Genomic DNA, 26512 nt, shown 5'->3' on the forward strand with positions numbered 1-26512 from the left:
AAAAGCACTTTACAGCATGTGCTTAAAATACACGAGTATCCAGTAGGTGACAATTGGGTAAATAAGAGTGAGTTAAGTGTGTTAAAGTGTCTGAAGTGGAGCCAGTGTCAAAATGTAGCCGACCATTTACAGTAAACGCTTTCATGTTCATATTTATGTGCCTGCCCATGTGGAGGGCATTGGTGTTAGCCATTATTTTATCAAATAAAAGTGTTTTAAACACTTGCCAAAGAGTATCCAAATGGTGGAATTTCATTTAATCAATGTGAAATACAGGTACAGATTTAGAGTTGATATTCCACAGACTTGTTTACTAGGCAGAATATTATTTCAGTAATTAGCACTCCAGGGTTAGCATGCTGCTAACTGCACTTTGTAACTCTTGCGAGAACTGTAAAATGCTGTAACCTGAGACATTTTAGCTTAAAAACGTGTAATATTACTCCAACGCCTCAGTCCACATGCTATTTTCACTTTAGAGGCTAGTTCTGTTTCTTTCACCTTGTCAACAAATGCATATTTAAAGCACAAAAAACTGCATTAACAGCATCGAGAAAAACCTGAAATACACTCCTTACCTGTAGGCGGAGCCAAGATCCACACAAAAAAATAAGATAAAACATAAGATAAAATTATTCATTAAAATAAGTATTAGTAAAAGAAAAAAAAGCTAAAAGCTGTAAATAAAAACCAGGGTTATTCCACCAAATATTGATTTCTGGACTCTTAAAACTTGACTGAATATGAACTTGCTTTCTTTGCATTATTTGTGGTCTGAAAGCTCTGTCTCTTATTTGTTATTTCAGCTATTTCTCATTTTCTGCAAATAAATGCTCTAATGCTCTTTATTTGGAATTTGGGAGAAATGTTGTCCGTAGTTTATAGAATAAAACAACAGTGTTCACTTTACTCAAACATATACCTATAAATAGCACAATCAGAGAAACTGATTCAGAAACTGAAGTGGTCTCTTAATATTTTCCAGAGCTGTATATCGGGGCTGGTGTAATGGTGTGTAAGGGCGCCTTCTTCAGGCCTCTTAAGTTACTGCAATGTAATATTTTAGCTTTGCATTCTGTTTTTTGCCTCTTTTTGCCTGATTCTGTGTAAGCGGCTAGAAACGCTTAAACACTTAAACCCTTTACCTTGGTGTAAACCGCACAGTATGACCGTATAATCGTGTTGTTTCTTTATATCCACGGCTGTGTTTAATGTTTAGAAAACCGCTGCACGAATAAACATGTGCTGTATTTGAATTCAGGCACATTACGGGATACCTGTATTCGCCGCGACGTCAGTAACGTTCGCCTTACGTTTCGGTTGTGCGAGGACCCGGCGGTGTGCAGCCTGGTAACAGTGCGAGGGAAAAATAAATAAATCAGTGAACAAATAAAGCGGATTGTACTGTTTCCGGAGTGAAACAGAGGCTTCGGTTAATCGCAGGTAAAGTCTATGCTGTCCGTTTGAGATCTGAGTGTGAATTTGAGCGTAATCAAGTGGAGAAGCTTTAGATGATCTGATATTAAACCCGAACCCATTCATTCACATGGGCTGAGCCTGAGCACGAGCTGCGTTACCTGGATTTAACGGTGTAGATAGACCGGTCAAATTCGAGCAGAGCCTCGTACATACAGTTTTTTTTATAAGCCGGTTAAATTGAGGGAGGTTTGGGTATTTTTTTAAACTAGCTAGGCTAGCTGAGCGTTGTTTGCTTGCTATAGCTAAGTTAGCTTAGCTTAGCTGAAGGCTGTGTTCCCATTGGCGCCCTTGTGTTGTGTTTACTAGTAAATTAGGCTGCTAAATAGCCCAGAAGTTTAACACTGGTTCGTGTGTTTTATACAAAGACAGGGTGGTGACGATGCAAGTCGCAGAAATTATGGGATGCACGAAATCCCTAATGCTGTCCATACACTACACGACTTTGAAAAGACTCTGAAAAGACTTTTAACAGACTGAAGTCTGACACCCTCTCGCACATACATACATGCATACATGATGTGTTTTGCTACAACCTTGTATTGTAAAGAATCATAGTTTCACTGCTATACATTTGCCTTTGTTTTAGATTAAAATTAGATTGAAATTGTGAAATTGCTTGAAAATCATTAGGTGTAAGGTGGTAGGATTAGTTCTAATTCTGATATTATCTTGTAGCTTGATGATCCTTGCCTTCTTTTTTTCCCTTCTCAGTTCAAAGGTTGTTTTCACTTAGAATGCTGCTTTTTGTAACTCATTTAATTAAATGCATTCATTTCTATGATTTGATGTGTATTAGCCTTGTTAGGCTAACTATATTTGAAATAAGCTTCTGGATCCAAGCTGAAAGGATTTTATACTTGATTTCAAGTATAAAAGTAGAACAATAAAACCAAAGTGTTTATTGTAGCTGGTAATCTGCACACTAAGAGTATTCATTTAATCTCTCTCTTTCAATATTGCTGCCAGAGGTGCTGTTGACACCCCATCGCACAAGGCCGCAACATCATGGAGACGGATCTGTATGATGAGTTTGGTAACTACATCGGGCCAGAGCTGGACTCTGATGAAGATGAAGATGTAGATGCAGAAGACCGGGATGCAGATGAGGTAAACAGCTCAAATAAACTTTGTGCGTAATAATCTATTTACAGGGCTGTTTATCTGTGTATTTGTTGCTTTTAATATTTTAGCACACATCGAGTTTGATTTGAGTTTGAGTTGCTTTCTGTTCCAACTTGGTATTTCCTTTATTTTGGCAATGTGTGTATAATTTAATGTGTGGTTTCTGCAGGCAGATGAAGATGACGATGATGATGACCAGGTGGAGGGGGATGAAGATGGTGGTGGTGGTGGTGGTGGTGGTGGGATGGAGGTGGTGCTTCACGAGGATAAAAAGTACTACCCTACTGCAGAAGAAGTGTACGGGCCGGAGGTAGAGACTATAGTCCAGGAAGAGGACACCCAGCCTCTCACTGGTAAAGGACTTTTTTTTTTTTTTTTTTTTTTTTTTTTTTTTCTATATGAGGTTCATTTTTTTACTTTCTTTTAAAATGTTCTGACATCAGCAAATAAAAAAAAATGTGATTGTAATGTGATGTGTTGTGTAGAATTTGTATTTAAAACAGTAAAACCTTAGTTATAAAAATTGTAGTCACTGATGCTGCATCTAAAACTGTTCTCCCTCTTACTTTCCCTCTCTGTCTGTCTGTTTCTTTCTCCTTCTCACATAGAGCCTATTATTAAACCTGTGAAAACAAAGCAGTTCACTCTTATGGAGCAGGAGTTGCCAGCTACAGTTTATGACATGGAGTAAGTCTTTGTTGCAGTCACACTTATTTAGTATTGGGGCATCTGCTCATTCATTGTGTCTTCTAAAATCAAGGGTATGAATCAAGTATTAGTCAAGTACAGGATATTTTCCAGAGAATAGTTAAAGGTTATATATATATATAATATGTGAATTACATATGTAATATTTATATCTCACATTTTTAGTCTATTTTAATATACCTTTTCACTGAATATATGATACATTGTTACAATGTAAAGTAGTTTGTAGTGCTGGAAAATGAAAACTGATATGGACTTTTTACATACCACCATACCGCTAGAGGCATTATGGAGCTGTGTAGAATAGCACCGCCAAAGAAACAGATACAGCTTGTTAGCTAAAGATAGCCAGTTAGCTTCACAATCTAACGCACTGGTGCGATGGTAGGTCTGCCCTGTGAAGTCAAACTTTATCTAAGGAGCTCCTGTTGCTGTTCGTTGCAATATGAGTGTTTCTATCTAAGTAAAATAGAAAAACAACATCAAAAAGCAATTATTCACTCAGAAGAAAGACAAATGGAGTTACACAATCAATTCACATCTTGTGAAAAAGTTCCTCTCATTGCCCAGAAAAGCCTAAAAACAGTCCTGAATGCAGAATCATTTATTCAGCACAAGTGTTAAAACTCCCTAAAATTCTGAATACGAGGTGCAAAAAAAGAAAAGAAAAAAACAGTGATATACCTTCAAACTCGCAGAGCTCCTCCATGGCATCACTTCAGAGCTGGGGGATGTTGGAGACCTTGCGCTCCTTCACCTTCCACCTTCTTGGCCAGTCGAGCATTTTTACCCTCAGTTTCTTTGATACCTTGTATCAAAGTGTCATATCATTCCCATGAAAAGATATAATTAGGTATTTACAAAAATAAGGGGGGTGTTCTCACTTGTTGCAATTTAGGTCAATAAGAGTCTGGTCAGGGTTGAGTGAAAGCTGAATGAAACATAGTACAGAGATTAATGAAAACCTGATCCAAAGTGCTCTGGACCTCTGACTGGGCTGAAGGTTCACATTCCAACAAGTGTTTCCAACAAGTGACCCTAAGCACACAGCCAGGACAGCACTGCAGTGGCTTAAAGGCAACTGTGTGAATGTGTTTGAGTGTCCCAGTCAGAGAACTGGCTTGAACCCAATCAAACATCTCTGGACAAACCTGAGAAATGGATGTTGAGTGACGGTTCTTAGCCAACCTGGCAGAGTTTGAGAGAATCTGCAGAGAAGAATGATAGAAAATGTAGAAAATGAGCAAAAATGTAAAAACAAAAATACAGATTGATGACTTGGTTCAAGTATTCAACATTTGTAGATTTTTTTCTGAATGCATTGGTTATGTTATCTGTTCATATATGTGTGCTTTAGACAGGTTAAACATCTCTGACTTTTTCTGTTAGGTTTCTTGCTGATTTGATGGACAGCTCAGAACTGATTCGAAATGTCACTCTGTGTGGGCATTTACATCACGGCAAGGTCAGATACACACATCCTTAATACATGATTTATACATATTCGTTCATCTGTTTTTTTTTTAGTTTGTGATAGATGCATGAAATAAATTATAATTTAGCCAAAATCTAGCTCTGTATGAGTGACCCTGTTAAGTGACCTCATTTTGTGTATGTGTGCTACACAGACATGCTTCGTTGACTGCTTGATCGAACAGACTCACCCAGAAATCCGCAAGAGAGATGATGCAGATGTAAGTGTGTACAAGTGCACAGTATAACAGCATTCAAGCTTGCGTAATCTGTTTAGTGTCAAAGGAATCTGGTGTAATGGTGACTTACTAACTTTTTCTTTTATATCTGTTTTTCCAGCTCCGATACACAGACATTCTTTTCACTGAGCAAGAGGTAAGAAAAAGAGATATTATCGGTTTCTGTAATTTGAATATGCCCAAAGAAATGCTCAGCAACTTTGCTAATAATATACAGTGGGGCTTGAAATTTTTGGAACACTTCAGAATTTTCTATATTTCTGCCTAAATATGGCCTAAAATAACATCAGATTGGAGGACATTCAAGATTGTTGTTGCCCTTCCCAGTAGTGGTCGACCAACACTGCAAAAGCAAGGCGTGTAATAGTTGGCATGGTCATTAAGGACCTCAGGGTAACTTCAAAGCAACTAAAGGCCTCTCTCACACTGGCTTATATTAATGTTCATCAACCATCATGTGAACACTGAACAACAATGGTGTGCATGGCAGGGTAGCACGGAGAAAGACATTGCACTCCAAAAAGAACGCTGCTACTTGGGTGCAGTTTGCTAAGGATTTTGTGCAGAAGCAAAAAGTCTATTAGAAGAATCTTTTGTGGGCAGATGAGACCAAAACATACCGTGTTGGTTTAAAGCATTATGTTTGGAGAAATAAAAACACTCCATTTCAGCAGAAGAACCTTATCTCATCTGTGAAACAAAGTAGTGGTGGTATTGTGAATTAGCCTGTTTTGCTGCATCTGGGCCAGAACAGCTTGCCTTCATGGATGGAACAATGAATTCTAAATTCTATCAGAAAATTCTGAAAAATAAATAAACAAATATATGAAAAATGTGAGGACATCTGTCCATGAACTGAATCTCAAGAGAAGGTGGATCATGCAGCAAGACAATGACCCAAGCACACAAGTCATTCTACCAAAGAATGATTAAATAAGATTAAAGTTAATGTTTTTGAATGGCCAGGTCAAAGTCTTGACCTTAATCCAATGGAAATGCTAAGTCTCAGTCTCAGAAACGTAAAAGGAGGAAAATCACACCAGACACTGAAAGCAAAGGTCCACATACTTTTGCTACTTACAGATATGTAATATTGGATCGTTCAAAAAATATATATTTTGTCTTATTTGTTTAACTGGGTTCTTTTTATCTACTTTTAAGACTAGAAGTGTTAAAATCTGAAAAATGTTAAAGGTCAGATTCGATAAGAAATATTGAAACATAGAAAATATAGAACGTTCTAAAGGGTTCACAAACTTTCAAGCACCACTGTGTTTCTGAATTCCAATAAAGGGGCTGGATAATATTGGCAAACATTCTATCACAGTATATACAGTATTTATTCATTTCAGTCTGTATGATATAATTCTGATATTGATGCAAACAATATAAAATCCACTGCTTGTGGTGTACATCATAACACACTGATGTTGCCAGGCTGTTTATTTACGATGCAGCCGGCCTCAGCAGGCTCAACAGTGTGTGTCAGCTTCAGTGCTAACTGTTTTTCTAAGTTGGATTAATCACTGACTTTAAATGACAGAATTAATTATCTTTGAAATATTAAAAATGTGTTTTAAAAATCACATTTTTGTATATCAATAAATATAGAAAGCATTATATAGATTGATATAAAAAAGATCCTTGTGTATTATTTTCTGCAGAGAGGAGTTGGTATTAAGAGCACTCCTGTTACAATGGTTCTCCCGGACTCCAGAGGAAAATCCTACCTGTTTAATATTATGGACACCCCAGGTAAGCCTGAACAGAACAAGAACACATACCTACAGTATCTGTAAACGTGTCTGGGATTGTTTTCTGATGTGTTGTATTGTTTTCTTCAGGTCATGTGAATTTCTCTGATGAGGTCACAGCAGGGATCAGGATCTCGGATGGGGTTGTGCTGTTTATAGATGCTGCAGAGGGGGTGAGTAGGGCTGTTACTGTGGTGTGTCCATTTATCACATCAGCAAATAAGTAAGGGGAGTCGAATTGTGGCAGAGAGGCGGTTTGCTGCACCATCAACATTGTACAAATCAATCAGTTTCAAGAACGGCTGCAATGATTAGTTGACCTAATTGACTCAGAGATTTAAACGCTTATTCTGTCATATAATGTGCACAGACAGACAACAATACATATTGTCTTACTAATTATCAGCACAATCTGTGTTTAAATACCTTATGGGGATTTAAATATTATGTTCTATTATTTCGAAGCAATGGAGAAAGCTAGAAACAGGAGCCGTACCCAAAGGAAGCAGAGATTCGATCACTGACTAATAGAAAAAATAATCCACAGATTAGTTTACTACCAAAATACTCATTTGTTGCAGTTGCATGTAAATTATAGAGACATGTAGCTCATGTAGGTTATGAGGAGAGGCTGTGGGTAAGTCCTTTAACCTGATCACTAAACTGCAGTGCAAAAAAAAAAACTGCAAAATTATTTTGACAAAAATGGCAAAAAAAAAAAAGGAAAATCGAATAATTGATCGTTTAAGTCATATTTTGAATAAAAAAAAAACTGTAAATATGTTTACATTGTAGTTTTGTTACTTGTATCTTTCTTTGAAAAGCAAAACTGTAATATAGTTTCATTTATAAAAAAAAATGTTCCGTTTGTTTAGTTTTGATTTCAACAAAAATTACTTTAGTACATCCCTAGCAAATTCACACTTCTCTTAATTGCCATGCAGTATCTATTAAACATTAATTTATTTTTAAGTTTACATCACATGTGTCTGTAAGATTATTGGTTATTTGCAAACTAAAAATCTAATTATTTTCTGACTAGATTAGAGTTTTACCGTTATCTGATTTCCCAAATCATTTGAACACACACACACACCTGTCTTCAGTTGTTTCTAGTAATGATAAATAAGGTTTAAGTGTGTGTTAGTTAATTAACTGTGTGTGTGTGTGTGTGTATGTGTGTGCAGGTGATGCTGAACACAGAGCGCTTGATTAAGCATGCAGTGCAGGAGCGGTTAGCCATCACCATCTGCATTAACAAAGTGGACAGACTGATCTTGGAGCTTAAGCTGCCCCCTACTGATGCTTACTACAAACTGCGCCACATAGTGGATGAAGTCAATGGCATGCTCAGGTAATCAGTCTCTTATTGGTGCATTCTTTCAATTAAACATTTACTTTCAGATTAATGACTCGATTTAATGAAAGTTTTATTTGCGGGAGGATTTTACACAGAATATTGACTTTTCTTCTGTTTAATCTCTTTATTTTACCAGCTTCCATTAATTGGATTAAGTTTGTCTGCATTGAGAATGCAATAAAGAGTTTAAAATGGTGGAAACAAATCTTTTTCTTTTTCTTTGTTTTTCTTCTCAGCACATACTCAACTGATGAGTCTCTGGTGGTGTCTCCCCTGTTGGGCAATGTGTGTTTCGCTTCATCACAATACAGCATCTGCTTTACGCTCGGGTCTTTTGCTAAGATCTACTCTGACACCTTTGGTAAACTCTCCACACACACACTTCACACGACGTACACACTTTGCTAGATTCCCATTTTCTCACAAATGGCTGTGATTTATATAAAGTTTCTTTCTTCATATTTTGTTCCAGGTGACATAAACTACAATGAGTTTGCGAAGAGACTCTGGGGAGACATCTACTTCAACCCAAAAACGTAAGAGCACATTTACTAGTGTGAGCAGCTTATGAGCACATGCTTCAGCCTTGTTCTCTCTAATGTGATTGGTTGTGTTGTCTTTTTGTTAATCAGGAGGAAGTTCACTAAGAAAGCCCCCAACAGTAACTCTCAGCGCAGTTTTGTGGAGTTTGTTCTGGAGCCACTCTACAAAATCCTCTCACAGGTGAGTCTTAGTCACTCTTTTATACAATGCTGTAAAAAAAGTATTTGGCCCCTTGATAATAATAATATATATATTTCTATATATTTTATTGAGGAAGCGAGAGAAGAGGACAAAAAAGACAATAATAAAACAGGAAGGTAGAGAAACAAGACATCCAATGAATAAGAGAAGAAAAGCGTTGACAATATCCAGTATAAAAGCACAAAGATAATAGACAAAACGCATGTACAAAACCAAATAATGGGGTCCAGTTCTAAATTTAGTAATTTTTTATTTTTTCCTTTTTCTCCTTTTTCTCTTCCTTCCGCCCCCAAATTCAACCCTATTCTTCACTCCCCTCTCGTCCTCCCCAAAGCAAATTTTACGTTTGCTATTTATGTCCAACTTTAATATCAAACTTTGACAAACTTTAATATCAGACAAAGATAACCTTTGATTAACCAAGTTTTTTGGAGCTAAGTTCACTTTTACTAGCTGGAAACATGTCTGATTACTGCCAGACCTGTAGACATACAAAATTACTCCAAAAGGGCATAGACAACTCATCAAAGAGGTCACAAAAGAACCCAGAACAACATATTAAGAGGAGCAGGTCTCACTTACCTAGGTTAAGGTCAGTGTTAATAATAAGGAAGAGTTTCAAGTGAAAACAGCTGCTGACCAAAAAGAACAAAAGGCCTGTCTCTCATTTGCAAACAAACATCTTGAAGATCCCCAGGACTTTGAGAAAATCTTCTGTGGACTGAAGAGACAAAAGTGGAACTTTTTGGGTGGTGTGTGTCCCCTCTTACATCTGGAGTAAAACTATAACATAGTTTCTGAAAAAAAAAAAAAAAAAAAAAAAAACGATGGTGCTAGCATAAAGGTCTGGGGCAGATTTGCTGCTTTAGGACCTGGGCAACTTGCTGTTTACCATAAAATCCTGTAGGAAAATGTCTGTCCATCAGCTTGTGACCTTAAGCTCAGGCGTACTTGGGTTCTGCAGCAGGACTGACCCAAAGCACACCAGCAAGTCCACCTCTGAATGGCTCAAAAAAATAACAAAATAACCAAATGTCTGTATATTGTATAATGATATTGTTATAAATTATGTTATTATTGTGACTGACTGGCTTATGTGCTAGCTGTTTCCATTGACTTAATACACAAATTTATAGTCATAAAATAATACATGATATTTTTTACATTGTTAAATTGTAGCTTTTATCTATTTAACTACTTGGCTCCTAACTAGACATACGTAGGTCAACTTTTGCAAGCGAAATGACATTAAATTAAATGAATTAATCAGTGGCGTGGACATTTTTTCTATTCTGTCTGTAGGTGGTCGGAGATGTGGACACGTCTTTGCCACGGGTGCTGGATGAGCTGGGAATCCACCTGACCAAAGAGGAGCTGAAGCTCAACATCAGGCCTCTTCTGCGTCTTGTCTGCAACCGCTTCTTTGGAGAGTTTACAGGTGTGTGTGTAGCTCTGTGTCATGAATTTAAATGGGCAGTTTCCTGGACAGGGAGGATTATAGATTATTTATAGACTATATTCTCACTCCAATGAAAAATCTACATTGAAAATACTGTTTTATTCTACATATTTATCATTGACAGACTAATTTACATCATAATAATAGTCCTTGACCATTTTTTTATGTGTGTGGACGCTGTTGTGTCCCAGAAATGATTAAGGTCATGTCCATTTATTATACAATAACTTTATAATGTAATTATTGTGACAGGCCTGTAAACAAATTGTAAACATCTCACATTTTTTTTGCAACATTTTTACAAATTTAAAACTGTACATTTTCTGATTGACACATTTATAATGTAGATTTTTAAATAGTATGTGCAAAATGAATGTTGTATGTAAAAAAAAAATTAGACTATTTAGACTTTAGATTATGTACATATTATATAATAATCCATGTATAGTAACTTGTAAATTTCTCTCTTCAGGTTTTGTGGATATGTGTGTGCAGCACATCCCTTCTCCTCAAGGTGGCGCCAGAGCAAAGATTGAGCACAGCTACACAGGAGGACTTGACTCAGACCTGGGGGAGGCCATGGCAGAGTGTGACCCTGATGTAGGTTCTGTCTGTTTAGGTTTTAGACACCTTATTTAAAGCACATTATTTATCTCTGCAGTATAATGTGAAAATCGTATTAAAACAAAGACATGCAGGGTTCGTACGGTCATGAAAAACCTGGAAAAGTCATGGAATTTGAAAATAGCATTTTCCAGGCCTGGATAAGTTTTGGAAAAATTAAAACACCCAGATAGTTTTGGAAAAGCCATGAAAATTTGCTCTACAAATCATTGTGTTTCTGTTAATTGATGGAGAAAATCTGTTGTGAGATAACAAATACGTCAGAGTTAATTCAGCAATATAGCTTCACAATGGATCTCTCAGGATCTGACACTCATTTTATTATTAAAGATTGTGTGTCAACATTTTGGCTGATTTATTTTAGTCCTATTATAAGTTATTTTTATTATAGTTTTAGTCGATGAAGTCATAAAAGAATCATGGAAATTAATTGGTTAAAACGTGTGAACCCTGGAACATGTTAAAAAATACTGTAAAGAAACAAGTCTGAAGAGCAAAGCTGGTGGGTTTATCACCTGATTTCAGTCATTAAGCTCATATAATTAATCAAACCTGGTTATGGATGATGACTGTAAATAATATTAGATGTATTAGATTCTCATGAGCAGAGCCTTTTTCTGTGAATACATTGTCTTAAAAGCAAAATACTGCTGTTTTCATTCTAATATTGGTGTTTTACCAAGTATTTTGTAGGATGTTTGCACATTATAAGATCTGCCTTCCTGTTTTAGGGTCCTTTGATGTGTCACACCACTAAGATGTACAGCACAGATGATGGAGTTCAGTTCCACGCCTTTGGGCGGGTTCTAAGTGGAACCCTGCAGGCAGGTCAGCCGGTGAAGGTTTTAGGAGAGAACTACACTCTGGAGGATGAGGAGGACTCACAGGTGTGCACCATTGGACGCCTCTGGATCTCTGTAGCCAGGTAAACACTTCTTTTTATTATTATTTTTTTCTACATAGTAAATTAGTACTGAAGTCATATAGACTATAAAGGAACACATAAGGAATCACTCTATGAAGCATTTAGGTGCTCTTATCTGTGCTGCTCCTAACTTGCAATTTCTCAGGCTGGTAACTCTTATGAACTCATCCTGTGCAACAGAGGAAACTCTTAGTCTTCTGTTCCTGGGGTGGCCCTGATGAGGGCCAGTTTCATCATAACGTTTTTGATGGTCTTTAGGACTGCACTCACGGATACTTTCTCAAGTTATGTTCTTGAAATGTTTTCAGATTGACTGACTTTTATTCCTTAAAGTGAATTTTCTCTTTACTTAGTTGAGTATTTCTTGCCATAATATGGATTAAAACGATACTGAAATAGGGCTAAGAAATTAGTCTCTGAGTTTCCCCGTGGCTGTGTATACACAAGATCAGAGCGTGATATTCAACGTATGGGCTTGTAATCAATGTTTTGAGTCAGATTTGCACTCGATTCGTGAACCAATTCACTCAATGAGTCGACTCCACACTCAACCCTTTGTGTAAGGTCCTTAAAGCATCCAAACATCATACAGATCACATAGTAATTTATTATATATCAGCTGATTTTAAAGTTTAAATGTCTCCCAGCTTTTTAATTTCTGGTTTCCTCAGCTTTTTAGTGAGTTTTCAGTTCTGTGATTCCAAACAGGAGAGTGTGTGGGGGTGGGGCTGATTGTGTCACTGGCATTATTTACTTCGTCTGAGATTTTTTTGGTTAGGAGGGACATTCCTCTCAGTTAGCTCACAGCTCACATATAAAGTTATCTATTAAATCAGGGGTCTGCAATAGGCGGCCCGCAGGCCAGGTGTGGCCAGCAAGCGTGAAACATCTGGCCTGTGAGGTTATTTGAACTATAATGAACGATAATTATAAAAATACTAATAATAATTAAATGCTTCTCTGGCCAACTATTGTGTACATTCCTCCACTTTCTCCCCCAACACGGGTTTGATCCTGCGCAAGGAGTGGTGTGTTTATTTATTTTACCTGCTTTGAGATCAACTGTTTTGCAGTTGGGTTCAACAACCCTCTGGGCTGGAGAGCTGCTAGTCTGTAGCACTCCATCACATTACACTTCATTTTCCAAAACGTGGAATCACCACATAATGGCTTGGAAAATATCTGGCCCGTGGCCAAACTTAATTGCCGACCCCTGTATTAAAGCCTTTTATTATTAATGAAAAACTATTTTTAGTTTTATGCTGATGTTATTACCTTAATTTCTGATGTTCTAGGTTTCAGTATTGGAATTGAAATTTTTAGGCAGGTCTCGTATCAAAAAGGACATGGGATATGGCAAAATCATGAGACATGATACTAATTCCTGTCCCATGACTTTTGGCATGTCAGTGTACAGTATAACTGAATTATTAAAATGGTGTGTGTATGTTTGTGTTTGCAGGTATCAGATTGAAGTGAATCGTGTTCCGGCTGGGAACTGGGTGCTAATTGAAGGGTGCGACCAGCCGATCGTTAAAACTGCGACCATCACAGAGCCGCGGGGGACTGAAGAGGTGAGAAGATGATTACATAACTCTGACAATGTGTTAGAAAGGGATAACAGAGGGGAACATTAAAACACTTAGACCTGAGATGTGTGTGTGTGGGTGTGTGTTTCTTCAGGCTCAGATCTTCAGGCCGCTGAAGTTTAACACTGCCTCAGTCATTAAGATTGCTGTGGAACCTGTGAACCCTTCAGAGCTGCCCAAGATGCTGGATGGACTGAGGAAAGTCAACAAGAGCTATCCCTCCCTCACAACTAAGGTAAACACACAGCTTTTTACACGGTTATGTAGCTTCCCCTTTAATAATCTTTACTGCTCATAACATGAACAATTCCTTGATCAGTTTTAGTAATTTTTCACTGTAAAAAATTAGCCACAGTGCAACAGGGGGCTCGAATTGACTACAGGAAACTTTAAAAGTAAAGGTTAGTTTCTAAGCTCCTCCAGACAGCATGCAACTCACTTAGTTGATTTATTATTTTTATTTATTTATTTATTTGTATTTTTTTTTTTTACCCTTTTTTAAAATGTATCTTAAGATATTATTTTAATACATTACCTTTACTCTGATTTTAGTAAACCACTTTTATTATGTTTTTTTATTTTTTATTTACTTTTTTTTTTTTTTTTATTGCTGCCAACCCCGACTAGCACTGCTGGAGCAGCGTTAGCCTGCTGCTACCCCTGGCTAGCACTGCTGGAGCACTATTAGCCGCTAACTGTGCTAAGTGCTAGTTCTTTCGCCTTTCAATAGTGAGTATTTTCGGTATGTAGCCTGCATGTTTTCCGTGATAAATCATGCTATGTGGGGAGAACCACTAGCTGATATCGCCCTAGCTGTACCAAAACACGCAGGGTTCCACAGTGTAGCACTGTCAGGCACTAGCGGTTAGTATCTAATGCTAATGCCTTGGTGGTGGAGAAATTTGGGAATCTAAGCTTACTGTAAATAAAGGAAAGCGTTTTCCTCACCCAGATAAATAGAGAAATTGAGAAATCTGTATAGATTAACATTTAGCGCTTGTTTGACTTAGAAAAAGTTTATTTTATATTATTTATTTATTTATTTATTTTTTTTATAAGAATTGCAGTTTTGTTTACCAGCATCCTGCAGTGAAACATGCTGAATTTGAAGGAAACCATGATGACACCCCTGTCCCTTACTAGTGTCGCATTATAATCCTGTGCGCTTTATGTATGGACATAAACCAGAAAATAGATATTCATTAATAGTGTGCCTTATTAGTGCCTTAGTGTCGCATTATAATCCTGTGCGCTTTATGTATGGACATAAACCAGAAAATAGATATTCATTAATAGTGTGCCTTATAAAACGGTGTGCTTTATAGTAAGTAAAAAACAACACCTTGCCTGATTTTTTTTTCCCAATTTATTTATTTATGAAGTTTTTCCTTTAATTAAACCTAGTTGAACTCAATTTGCATTTTTGCTTTTGTTTTTCAATCCGTTTAAGTTGTAAATACTCAGCTGCATTAAATGTGGGTTACTGTCAATTTGTATGTGAGTGAAAATAAAGGCTGATTGATTAAAATTGGACCAATTTCACTGTGTGTGTATGTTTACAGGTGGAGGAGTCTGGTGAACATGTTATCCTTGGCACAGGTGAACTGTACCTGGACTGTGTGATGCATGATCTGAGGAAGATGTACTCTGAGATTGATATTAAGGTAAGTGCACAATAGTTACATTACAGTATGTGCAGTGTCTCATAAGGCAAATTAACCCTTACAATTCTTGCTTAAAATAACTTGCTTAAAGCAAAAAGAAAGTTCCCAAATAACTCAAAAATATTATCCATGACATCTAAAATCTCTAGAAATTCTGTTCATTTTATTTTTATATTACAAATTATAGAGGGGAACAACAAAATATTACAGTGCCATATTTTCTAATGTCGTGCAGCACTAGTACACATTATTATTTTCTTCATTAAATTCATCTCTTACAATCCACCGCAGGTGGCTGATCCAGTGGTGACATTTTGTGAGACAGTGGTGGAAACATCCTCCCTCAAGTGTTTTGCTGAAACGCCCAATAAAAAGTAAGTGCAAATGTGAGAAATACAGTTTTTTGAGATGTTCCAGCAGCTCCAGTTGTTTGTGTAAATGTTTTTTTTTTTGTGTGTGTGTGCTCTTGCTAATGGCCTTGTGCTGATTGACAGAAATAAGATCACCATGATTGCTGAGCCTCTGGAGAAAGGGCTTGCTGAAGACATTGAGAACGAAGTGGTGCAGATTACATGGAACAGGTGAGAAGGACTGGATTTATTTTCACTGTATTTGTAATGTTGATAATGGTAAAATTGTCGTTCAACAACAAAAAAAAAATATTTATCAGAAGTTTTGCTTTGCTAGCTAGGGGTGGAAATCATATGGCATCTTACAATACAATAATATTGTGATATGTTTCCCCTGATGATAATGATATCATGATACTGTGATTCAAGCGTACTTAAGATATGATATTCACAGCAACTGTGAGAATAAAATGCTTCTAAATAAACAAATACCATACATAAAGTGCACCAAATTATAAAAAGAAAAACAAAAAACACTTGAGCGCTGGATGTTAATCTACACAATTTTTTCTCCTGAAACTGTTTATTTCGGTGAGTGAAGCTCTTCCGTTTATTTACAGTAAGCTTAGATTTCCAGTACTTTCAACAGCACGACTAGCAGCAGCGCTAGCTGTGCTGTAGTGCTAGTAAACACTGCTTAACAGAGCTACACTGAGGAACCCTGAGAGTTCCGGTAAGCCAGGCTAATATCAGCTAGCGGTTTGTCCCATGTAGCTTGTTTTAACACCTGTTACACGCAGGGTACAGTCAGATAAACTCACCTCTAATACTGCTTCAGCCTTGGAGCTGGAGAAACTTCACTGAAATTCCTTAAAAACACTGCTCCTTATTACCCGACTGGTAGAATTCATACATAAGGAGCACTGGATTATAAGGCGCACTGTAAATTTTGGTGAAAATTAAAAGATTTTGTTTGTGCCTTATAATGCGAAAAAATACAGTAAGTGAAATTGGTGGAAGTTAAGTCCTTGGTGCAGGAAGTCTAGAGCTATGTATTGAAAATGTAACACAAACGAAAATGCTATGTTATATCGCAGTATTGATATTTTGACCCATCCTGACTTATAACACCCTGTATTTATCTTTTTACCAAAAAAAAAAAAATTAAGCCAAAAGCTTTTTGTAAAACTACCATAAAACAGCACTGCAGGCATGACCAGACAGTATATTAGAAGCTGTTCTGACAATGCATTGGGAAGCATAAACACACTTTATCTGATGTCTTGTTCCATTCACCACCACTGTGAACGGTTCTGACTCCATTTCAAGTTTCTTCAGATTGGATTATTCCAATCTTATTCCATCTTAATAATTAAATTAGATTAAAATATTTGTATCTGTATAATCTCTCTCTTTCTGTTGGTTTGATGTTCCCCTTGACCTTGACATTTGAATGCAGAATGTGTGTGTGTGTCTGTATGTGTCTCAGCTGTGGGGCCATCTGGAGTTGAAAAGGCCAGCATCTGTAGCGAAGTCTAGCCAGCAATGTAGTTCACACACCATTTAACGCACTTCCTAATATCTGTCAACTGTGTTTTTCTCTCTTCCTCTCTTTCTCTCTCTCTCTGTCTCTCTCTCTCTCTCTCTCTTTAGGAAAAAGTTGGGAGAATTTTTCCAGACTAAGTATGATTGGGATTTGCTTGCCGCTCGTTCGATCTGGGCTTTTGGACCCGACACCACTGGGCCGAACATCTTAGTAGATGATACGCTGCCTTCTGAGGTATTAAGATGTTATTATGAAAAAATATCTAATAATTACATATAAATATAATTAATAGTTAAAAGTTCAAATTAAAATACAATAGTAAGTATCAAAAGCGGGCAGATTTATAAGTGTTTTAGGATTAAAAAAAAATCTTAATTCTTAAATTAGCTTTTTTTTTTTTCTAAATTTCATATTTAAAAAAAATTTAATAAATGAATAGTTTTTATTTAAAAAGCTTTTTTTGCCAATTGGTATTAACAGCTGGTGGTATTAATCTTGCTTTACACTCAAAGATGGGCCTTTTATATTATCAAATGATCATTTAAAATAGTTAAAGGTGCACTATATTATAAGGCACACTATCAAAGAATGTATTTTCTGGTATATTTTCATACATAAGGCTCATTAAGCAATACTAGTAAGAATGCATATTTGAAGTAAACAAGGGTGTCGCCATTTTTCCCTATTAATTGGAAAGCTCAGGGGAAGCAACTAAATAAACAAAACTGTACTTAAAAAAAAAAAACTCAAAACAAGCGCTGTATGTTAATCTACACAGATTTCTCTGTATTTAGGTGAGTAAAGAGGTTCTGTTTATTCTGCAGTAAGCTTAGAATTACAGTATTTTGTCTAAGGGTGAGCACCAGCCACGGTTAGCAGCGCTAGCCAGCCACGGTTAGCAGCAGTAGTTAGCCGCAATTAGCACTAGTAAGTGCTGCCAGATAGCACTAAACTGAGGAACCCTAAGTATTCTGCTAACCTATCAGCTAGCGGTTCGTCCAATGTAGCTCACCTCTGAAGGCAAAAGAGCTAGCGCTTAACGCGGTTAGCAACTAATGCTAATGCTTACAGCACTGCACTTCAGCAAAGTGGCTTTACTGCTCCTTACAACCTGACAGGTAGAATTCGTACATAAGGCGCACAGGATCACAAGGCACACTGTCGATTTTTGAGAAAATTTAAGCAATTTATGTGAACCTTTTATAGTGCAAAAATATGCTATGTATAATTTAGCTGGTTTAGTGTCTACATACATTTTTCTGGTTAGTGTCTACATAAAAACATGATGTCATGCCACAGTTATCTTATTTTTCTACAGATTTTGGTTTCTGTTGGCTTTTCCACCTACACGTTTGCTTCTTGTTTATTGAAATTACCTCAGATTTTGCCACAGCATGGATTTACCTGAATTATGTAAAATAACTTTACAAAAATTTTGTAAAGGGCTACTTTACAAAGCACCCTTGTAAGTAATTGTTATTAATAAATTGTAGCTTATTAATAGTTAATAAATGAAGCTTCTTAAAAGAATATTTAAGAGCTTAACTCTCAGTTGTAGGCCTGTCACCGTAACAATTGTTTTCAGTGATATATCATCCCTAAAATTGTTGCAAAAAATGATAGTTGCCATTTAAAGCCCACTTTTTATACCTCTGATATTACGTTAATGTAACAACTTAAAATCAAGAGAATGTATAAAACGTATAATGTCCTATTGAGAGCTGATTATTTTGATAGTTAACCAATCTGTCCAAGATTATTTCTAGCTTGCTATGTCGCTTCAAAATGATAGATTTGACTAAACATGGGACTTAGCTGCACTTTAAATGCATTAAAAAGACATCTTAAAGTGAATTGATCTGATATTTATTCATAATTTTTGTTATGTTGTGTTTGGACACTTTTTGTGACTAAGCTAAGTGTAAACTGAGAAAGCGAGCAGCCCTTAAAGCTCACCTTCCGCAAAAATCCGATTTTTCTTGTTTTTTGTGGAATACAGTAGGTCTCTCCGAGTTGAATGTGTACACCTGCACATTAAACTGTTTTGCAGCCCCCATTGTCTGCAGGAGCTAAGCAAAGAAATCCCCCCTCCCCCCCTCCGAAAAACGGGTGAATTTTGAATGATCTTTCTGCCTACGTAGGCAGAAACTCACAGACCAGCCCACCTTGGCTCGAGAAACTCCCAGAGGCGGAGCTGAAGCGACGCAACATCACCGCTCATCAGTTAGGAGGTGGGAGGCAGTGAGCGGCAGAGCGGTGGAGGGGCGTCGCAGTGCTCCTAGCCAATCAGAAGAGAGATATTTGCATGCTGTTTGCATGTATGAATATTCATGAGCAAAGCTGGAATCCGGTCATTTTGGACACACCCCTAAAACAGTCCATTAAAAAAGAGCTATACAGAGACACCTGAGCACTTTTTTTTTTTACAAAAACGGCTCACATGTCATTCATTCATACTAGAGACCACAACTAGACATTTTAAAATGAAAGAAAAAACGACGGAAGGTGAGCTTTAAACTTCCCTGACTGTGTTTTCTGTCCCCAGCTCATTCTTTAGTGCACTGCTGTTAAAAAATAAACAATTAGTTCACACTAAAAGTTGGAGTCTACACATTTTTTTATAATCACTTTTGTTGATTATGTAGGCTACTAATAGACTTTCCTTGCTGAGTAAAAAAAACTGGGCAATATCAGGTTCAGCAGAAACGAATGAGCTCATGTCTTAATATTCTACGCAGAATCAATAATGTGTAATTAGTTGTTCATTTATTATGTGTTTATCTCAGGATTTTTTTGTATTTATTTAATTTCAGGGATCACCTCCAGGCACATCATGTAAATTAGAGTATGTTGGAGTCGAGTGTCTTTGACCTTTTGGGTTACGTTTATGCGTATAGCTGTGATTTTAGTTAGTTTTGAATTTTGCCTTAGTGTTATTGTGTGTGTGTGTGTTTGTGTGTAAGAGGAGGTGTGAAAAGGTATTGACTTGTTCATGCCAGATTTGTTTTTTGCTTCTGTGAGCACATGCTCTCGTATCAGCTGACCTCTTTTAACCCAGTGTAAAGCTAAAACTGGGAATTGCTGAAACGGTGCCATTATGTCCCCGGGGTCTGTCCCTGGGTTTAACAACAGCAGTTACTTAAAATCAAACATGTCAATGTTAATACTCACTCTCTGTAGTACACTGTATACACATTGAAATCCTGTGCATGCCGCGGTCACCATGAGGACAATAAGCAGGGTTCGTACGGTCATGGAAAACGTAGAAAAGTCATGGAGTTTGAAAATAGCCTGGATACATTTTGGATAAAGAAAAATTTTATCAAATTCATGGAAATTTGATAAAATTGTTTCCATTTATTGACTGTTTTGATTCTAAAAAAATATTTCGTTTTTGGGTAAATCCATCACATCTCTTCACATTAGCTAGCTCTCTGTGGGTCCTATTCAGACTGGAGTTTTAGATTCAGCTATAACTCTAAATTCATAAAGTGAGAGAATTTTCTTTCAGACACATATATAAGGCAGATACGTGCAAAATACGTTCAAAATATGCAGAAATGTAGTTCAACTAGTAAAACGTGACATTTAAGTGTTTTCAATTAATTAAAAGTGAGAAATAGGTCTAGCTGTTTTATAATGGATTTTTAGTTTTTTTTTTTTTTGTTCCTGCAATGTATTTACTGATGTTTTAAAGATCATATGGTCATTAACATGTTTGAATTTTAAATATTAGAAGGCTCCTGTCACAGCTACACTGTGTGTTCCTTATGAATTAAAAGACACAATTACAGATCCTGGCTGCAGCATCAAAGTAAAATGACTGGCTGTGGCCAAATAACGTGTCCTTTTCAGCAAACTGGAGTAATTTCTCTGTGATAAGCTCAGCTGAAGTCTGAACCCATTCATAGCTCTTGAGATTCTGACAAGGATTAAAGTGAAACATTAGTGCTCATTTACAGCAGTGCTCATTATTAAAAAAAGCAAACCGTTCAGACAGATGAGTCAGAAAAGTCAGATTTTGGACAGCTGTACCTGCGGTTTCAACATAGCCGATCAGATAAAAACAAATCATTTGCTACATTGAAAGGTTCTTAAGACACGCTTGGGAGAAGATGCATTGCTTCTGATCAGTAGGCGGATGATTTCCTGATCTACAGCTGTGTATTTTCGCAAGTAATTGATGAGCTATATCTCTGTTTGTGTGTGTAGGTGGATAAAGCTCTCCTTGGCTCGGTGAAGGACAGCATCGTACAGGGCTTCCAGTGGGGAACTAGAGAAGGACCCCTCTGTGATGAACGTAAGACGGTTACTAAAATTACCTTTTTCTTTTGCCAAATATATTTAGAGTTAAACTTTTTTTTCATAGTGAACTTGAAAGAAAAGCACTAACAGTAATTTAGGAAAAAAAAAATACATTATTAATGCTGTATTGAACAGAAGTATTTTAGAATACCAGCTTTTGAATTTGAAATGAGGGCTGCATCTAGCAATATAAATTAATATTTTTATTTATAAATCTAACAGTTTTTGTCCAATTAATCCAATGAATAAAATAAATGTAACCATAATAGTCTTCTCACAAAAATGCCTAATATGTGTTGTCTCAAATCAAAACACTACCATTTATACTATATTAATGTGCTATTATAAACACACTATTATTTAGTTCTATAGTGTGAGATTTGGGACACAGACATATTTTTGTAATTGATGGCGTAGTTTGCGTTGATTGGTTACCCAATAAATTAGGAGTGCGCCAAAATAAGGCACTGCAACTATGATCAAGAGATCTCTGGTTCAAATCTCTGGTTTGGTCACGCTGCTTGCCATCAGCTGCCAGAGTCTGAGAGAGCACAATTGGCTATGGGTGGGTAGATGGCGCGCTCTCCCCAAATAACTCTTAAGGTGATGTCGGTCAGCACAAGACATCTGTTAGCTGATGTATTAGAACTGAGTCGCTGCGCTTTCCTCATAGCGTACTGGCTACATCAACAGCAGCTCGACTTCACATGTATTGGAGGAGGCATGTGCTAGTCTTCACCCTCGTTGTGTTGGGGCATCGCTAGTGATAGGGGAGTGCGGCTTAGTGGGTGGGATTACCGGCATAGCTAAATTGGGGAGAAAAGTGGGATAACTTTCAGAATTTGGCAAGACACAGAAGGTGCTATTTTTGCCAAATTATCTGAATGTTACATTTTCCTGTACATCCCTAATTGAAATAGAATCTTCAAGATATTGGGTTTATTTGAATCTTGAAAATGTAAATGGGTAGATTGATTGATTGGTTGCTTGATCTTTATTGATCCCTTTGGGATGGTTCCCTCCGGCAAATTAAGACACACACAGAATAGAGGAAGGAAAAGTGAAAAAATCTCAAAATTACAGAGCTAATAAATAATTGTTTTATACTTGTGTCTTATTATTGCTACAGCAATCCGTAATGTCAAGTTTAAGATCCTGGATGCAGTAATAGCTCAGGAGCCGCTACACAGAGGAGGAGGACAGGTCATTCCTACAGCCAGGAGAGTTGTGTATTCAGCTTTCCTCATGGTGAGCGTTTCCTTTGTTTCTGTATTTATGTGCATCTCCTTGTCCTGCACACTCAGCACTGTTTCCATTAGGAGTGCTAGAATGATTTCACTTCTGATCAATATCTTAATTGATTATCTTGAACTGGTTTTTGTTCTGTCTTTCTCCTTGATCTGATGCCAATCTGCGGCTGTTTGCTACGATTGGCTGCTTCTAGGCCACGCCCAGGCTTATGGAACCCTATTACTTTGTGGAGGTTCAAGCTCCTGCTGACTGCGTATCTGCTGTGTACACTGTACTGGCACGCAGAAGGTAATGCACACCACCTTCATCCCACACAGACACACAGCCACACACACACACACCCACTCACTCACTCACTCAACGGAATTAGAATGCTGCTGACTCCAAGTCTGCTATCACACACTCGCACAAAACAGTCACACCAACATCGGCAGGGGAATTAAGGTGCTGCTGACTCTGCCAGCTGTCACTCATCTCCCTGAACGAACACACACACACACACGCACAATATTGCTTATAGCACTAAACCTCAGCAGCACTTTATTAAGGCGCTCTCTTTTACAGTAATCAGTTAATAACAGCAGTGATTCATCAATCTAATGGACGTAATGATGGTTTGTCTTTCAGAGGTCATGTGACTCAGGACGCACCCATCCCCGGCTCCCCGCTCTACACCATCAAGGCTTTCATTCCAGCAATCGACTCATTTGGGTTTGAGACTGATCTCCGCACGCACACACAGGGCCAGGCCTTCTCCCTCAGTGTGTTCCACCACTGGCAGGTATAAATTACATCAAATTATTTATGTAGGGTTTTTTTTTTTTTTTTTTTACAACTGACATAAACAGTTAAACATACAACACAGAACCCCCAATGACGAACCAAGAAAAGGAGAAACTCCCTCAGAGCTGAAGGAGAAAGAAACCTTAGGTGAAACCAAGGCTCACATGTTCCTTGTGCTATAACATACTATACAGTAACAAACAATCCAATTTTTGATTACAATCAAGTTTTCCCCCGATACTAAAAATCAAACTACAGATGACAAAGAAATGGTTCAAAACTAGGTTTATCAGTAATAAAAATATGTATATTTAGGTTGAATTAATATTAAATTGAAGTAGACAAATTTGCACAATAATTTTGCAGTGTTTTATGAAAGTCACTTTTTGCAATCTGCACTTAATTCAGTTTAAAGCTGCAATATTAGAAAGTTTGCATTACTTGCTCCTACACTGCCCTACAGTTGGGAAGTGTAATTCTTGCTTAGAGCCATTTCTAAAAGATACTTGTTTCACATGTATGTAAGGATTTATGAGAAAAAGGGCTGGAATCTGAAGTAGAAAAGATAATACTTTTGGTTTAATCAGAGTGATGTAGTGCAGTGTGCCGAGCCCACAATAGTAATGATAAAGACGCATTAGCAGCACAAATATGATTGCTCATGAGCTTCCCCTACAGTCATATAGTGTAATTCTTGCTTTGGGACACTATGCAAGGACACACTTTTAATATGCGTTCATTGATGAGCTAATAGATAGAGTACCGTCATCTGAAGAAGAAGAAGAAGAAGAAGAATGTAGACATGTACAGTAATATTAGTAATATTACAGCACTCTATATGAACATGACATGAGTTATGCAGCGTCTTGCCACTTCTCCAGAGTTATAGTGCAGTTAGGAGCATGCTGAACCTAGAATAGTAACAGTAGTGTCACTGTAATGCTGTTATAGGTAAAGAATATCACATTTTCAGCCACTTATTGTTTTTGTATCATTGAAAAATGGCAAATAACACCAGTGTATTATATTGTATCATATTCTGATTGAGTTGCTACAACACTGTTATATAGTAGAGTGGACTTTGCATCAGTTCAACAAAACAATGAAATGATGCTGATTCACAGTTTTTAAGAATTGAGTGCACCGTAGAGCTGGATGGTAATTATTTAAATCAGGTTTAAATCCCTGCCTCTTGTAAAGAAGCAGGATATAAATTGTCTTCCAGAAGTAATCCCAGATTCATGTGTCAGATAAAAAAATGAGTCAGCATATTTTTCCACTCGAGCGCGCACTGGTGTTAACTGTGTGTGAATATATGTGTAAGTGTGTTGATGTATTTGATGGTGGGATGTAAAGCACTGAGTCAGCAGCTAATCTTTTCATGTCTATCTAATACTCTGTCACATGGTCGGTGTGTGTGAGTGAGCATGCAATGTGGAAATTCAAAGTTTTTAATCAGATTCTCTTTGCTTACTTACTTACTCTTACTTTCCACTAAACTGTCCTTTTTCTCTCTTACTTACTTTCCAGATCGTTCCTGGTGATCCTCTGGATAAGAGCATTGTGATTCGTCCATTGGAGCCTCAGCCCGCCCCTCACCTAGCCAGAGAGTTCATGATCAAGACCCGCAGACGCAAGGTCAGTCATTGATATGCCTTAGTGTTTCTTCCAAAAGTCTAATGTTACCAGGGCAGGAGTGAGCAGCAAAGTTTGTTTATTTACTGGATTTGTCACTATGCAAGGACTTTCTTGGTCAGTGATAAAATGTGATTTTGCTCAATTAAAATCAGCCAATTCGACATTGAAATGTTTGGCAACCTTACAAATGCACAAAATAAACAGTGACCATCAAACATAATCTAAGCCTCCATCAACCACATTCTTCATCTGTGTGTCTTACATACCATATTTTTCACACTATAAGCTGCACTATCAATGAACATCTATTTTATGGCCTATTTTCATACATAAGGCGTTCCGGGTTATAAGGCGCATTTTAAGATGCACTATAAGGAACTTCTAATTCAGCAGGTCTCGCTGCTGGATGGGGATGGGGGGGTAGCTAACTAAGTTAATTAAAGCTAAGCTAAGTAAACAAAACTTATTTTAAAGTCAAACAAGCTCTGGATGTTAATCTACACAGATTTCGCGACATGAGCTAGCGGTTCGTCCCATGCATATACTCACCTCTGAACGACGAAAGAGCTAGCGCTGTGGTTATCGGCTAATGCTAAGGCTACTCCAGTAGTGCTAGCCGGTGTTAGCAGCAGGCTACATGCCGATAATACTTACCTCTGAATCTCTGAACAGGAAAATATTGGTTAGCAGCTAATGCTACTCCAGCCCTGGTGCTGAAGCCGATTGTGTTTACTGCTCTTTACAACCTGACTGGTAAAATTCATACATAAAGTGCACTGAATAAAAAGGCGCCCTGACAATTTTGAAGAAAATTAAAGGATTTATGTGTGCCTTATAGTTGGAAAAATATGGTTCTCTTTTTTTTTTTTTTTTTTTTTTTTTTTTTTTTTCATTTCTGGTCACTTTTAACACACGTTTATTACTCCACAGGGTCTGAGCGAGGACGTCAGTATCAGCAAGTTCTTCGACGACCCTATGTTGTTGGAGCTGGCCAAGCAGGACGTGGTGCTGAACTATCCCATGTAATGAAAAAGGACAGTACAGATAAATGATCATCCTCTATCAGCCCTTAACCACATTCAACCAGCATCAGCTGACCCCATCTGCGGTTAAGATTTGCCCCAGCTGCTGTTTTCAGCACACTCTTCCCCAGTGTCGAAGTTTGAGGGCTTTCCAGAGCTCCTCTTCAGTTCTCCCAGTGCTCAGTTTCTAAAACACAAGCAGAGTGCGAGATACAGCCATTCTGTCTAATTAATTACTGTCCTCAACGTCTATCGTCACCGTCAAAGGTCTTTCTGACCTTCTGTGTGGAACAAAACGTTCCCCTCCTCGCGGAGTGTACCTGATGTTTGTGTGTTTGCTTATTTTTATATATGAGAACACAAATTTTGTACAGGAAAATAATGAAAAATAAATTGGCAGGAGTCTTTTGTCTTTTTGTAGAATCATTGTGAAGTTTGGAAGCGGAAATAAAAAAAAAATACTGTTCTGCCTGGAAA

At 37.4% G+C, this 26512-nt stretch overlaps 1 protein-coding gene across 2 annotated transcripts; it reads left to right on the forward strand.

Annotated features, from left to right (window-relative positions):
* Positions 1-1298: 1298 nt before the first annotated feature.
* On the forward strand, positions 1299-26512 carry eftud2 (elongation factor Tu GTP binding domain containing 2). Of its 2 annotated transcripts, none has more exons than XM_022672400.2 (28): positions 1299-1443; positions 2446-2586; positions 2771-2954; positions 3210-3288; positions 4699-4774; positions 4938-5003; positions 5122-5157; positions 6686-6776; positions 6866-6969; positions 7963-8129; positions 8372-8496; positions 8608-8671; positions 8768-8858; positions 10182-10317; positions 10811-10938; positions 11694-11887; positions 13350-13461; positions 13571-13711; positions 15039-15140; positions 15432-15514; positions 15635-15721; positions 17144-17270; positions 21249-21336; positions 22471-22589; positions 22786-22880; positions 23220-23373; positions 24906-25013; positions 25944-26512. In XM_022672400.2, exons 2-28 carry the CDS (start codon positions 2485-2487, stop codon positions 26037-26039), a joined length of 2955 nt encoding a protein of 984 aa, XP_022528121.1. In that variant the 5' UTR covers positions 1299-1443; positions 2446-2484; the 3' UTR covers positions 26040-26512. The 2 variants fall into 2 exon arrangements, with proteins under 2 accessions (XP_022528121.1, XP_007256356.2); XM_007256294.4 differs by having other exon boundaries at positions 6866-6948.

Source organism: Astyanax mexicanus, chromosome 19 (assembly GCF_023375975.1).
Source record: "Astyanax mexicanus isolate ESR-SI-001 chromosome 19, AstMex3_surface, whole genome shotgun sequence".
NCBI classification, from domain to species: Eukaryota; Metazoa; Chordata; class Actinopteri; order Characiformes; family Acestrorhamphidae; genus Astyanax; species Astyanax mexicanus.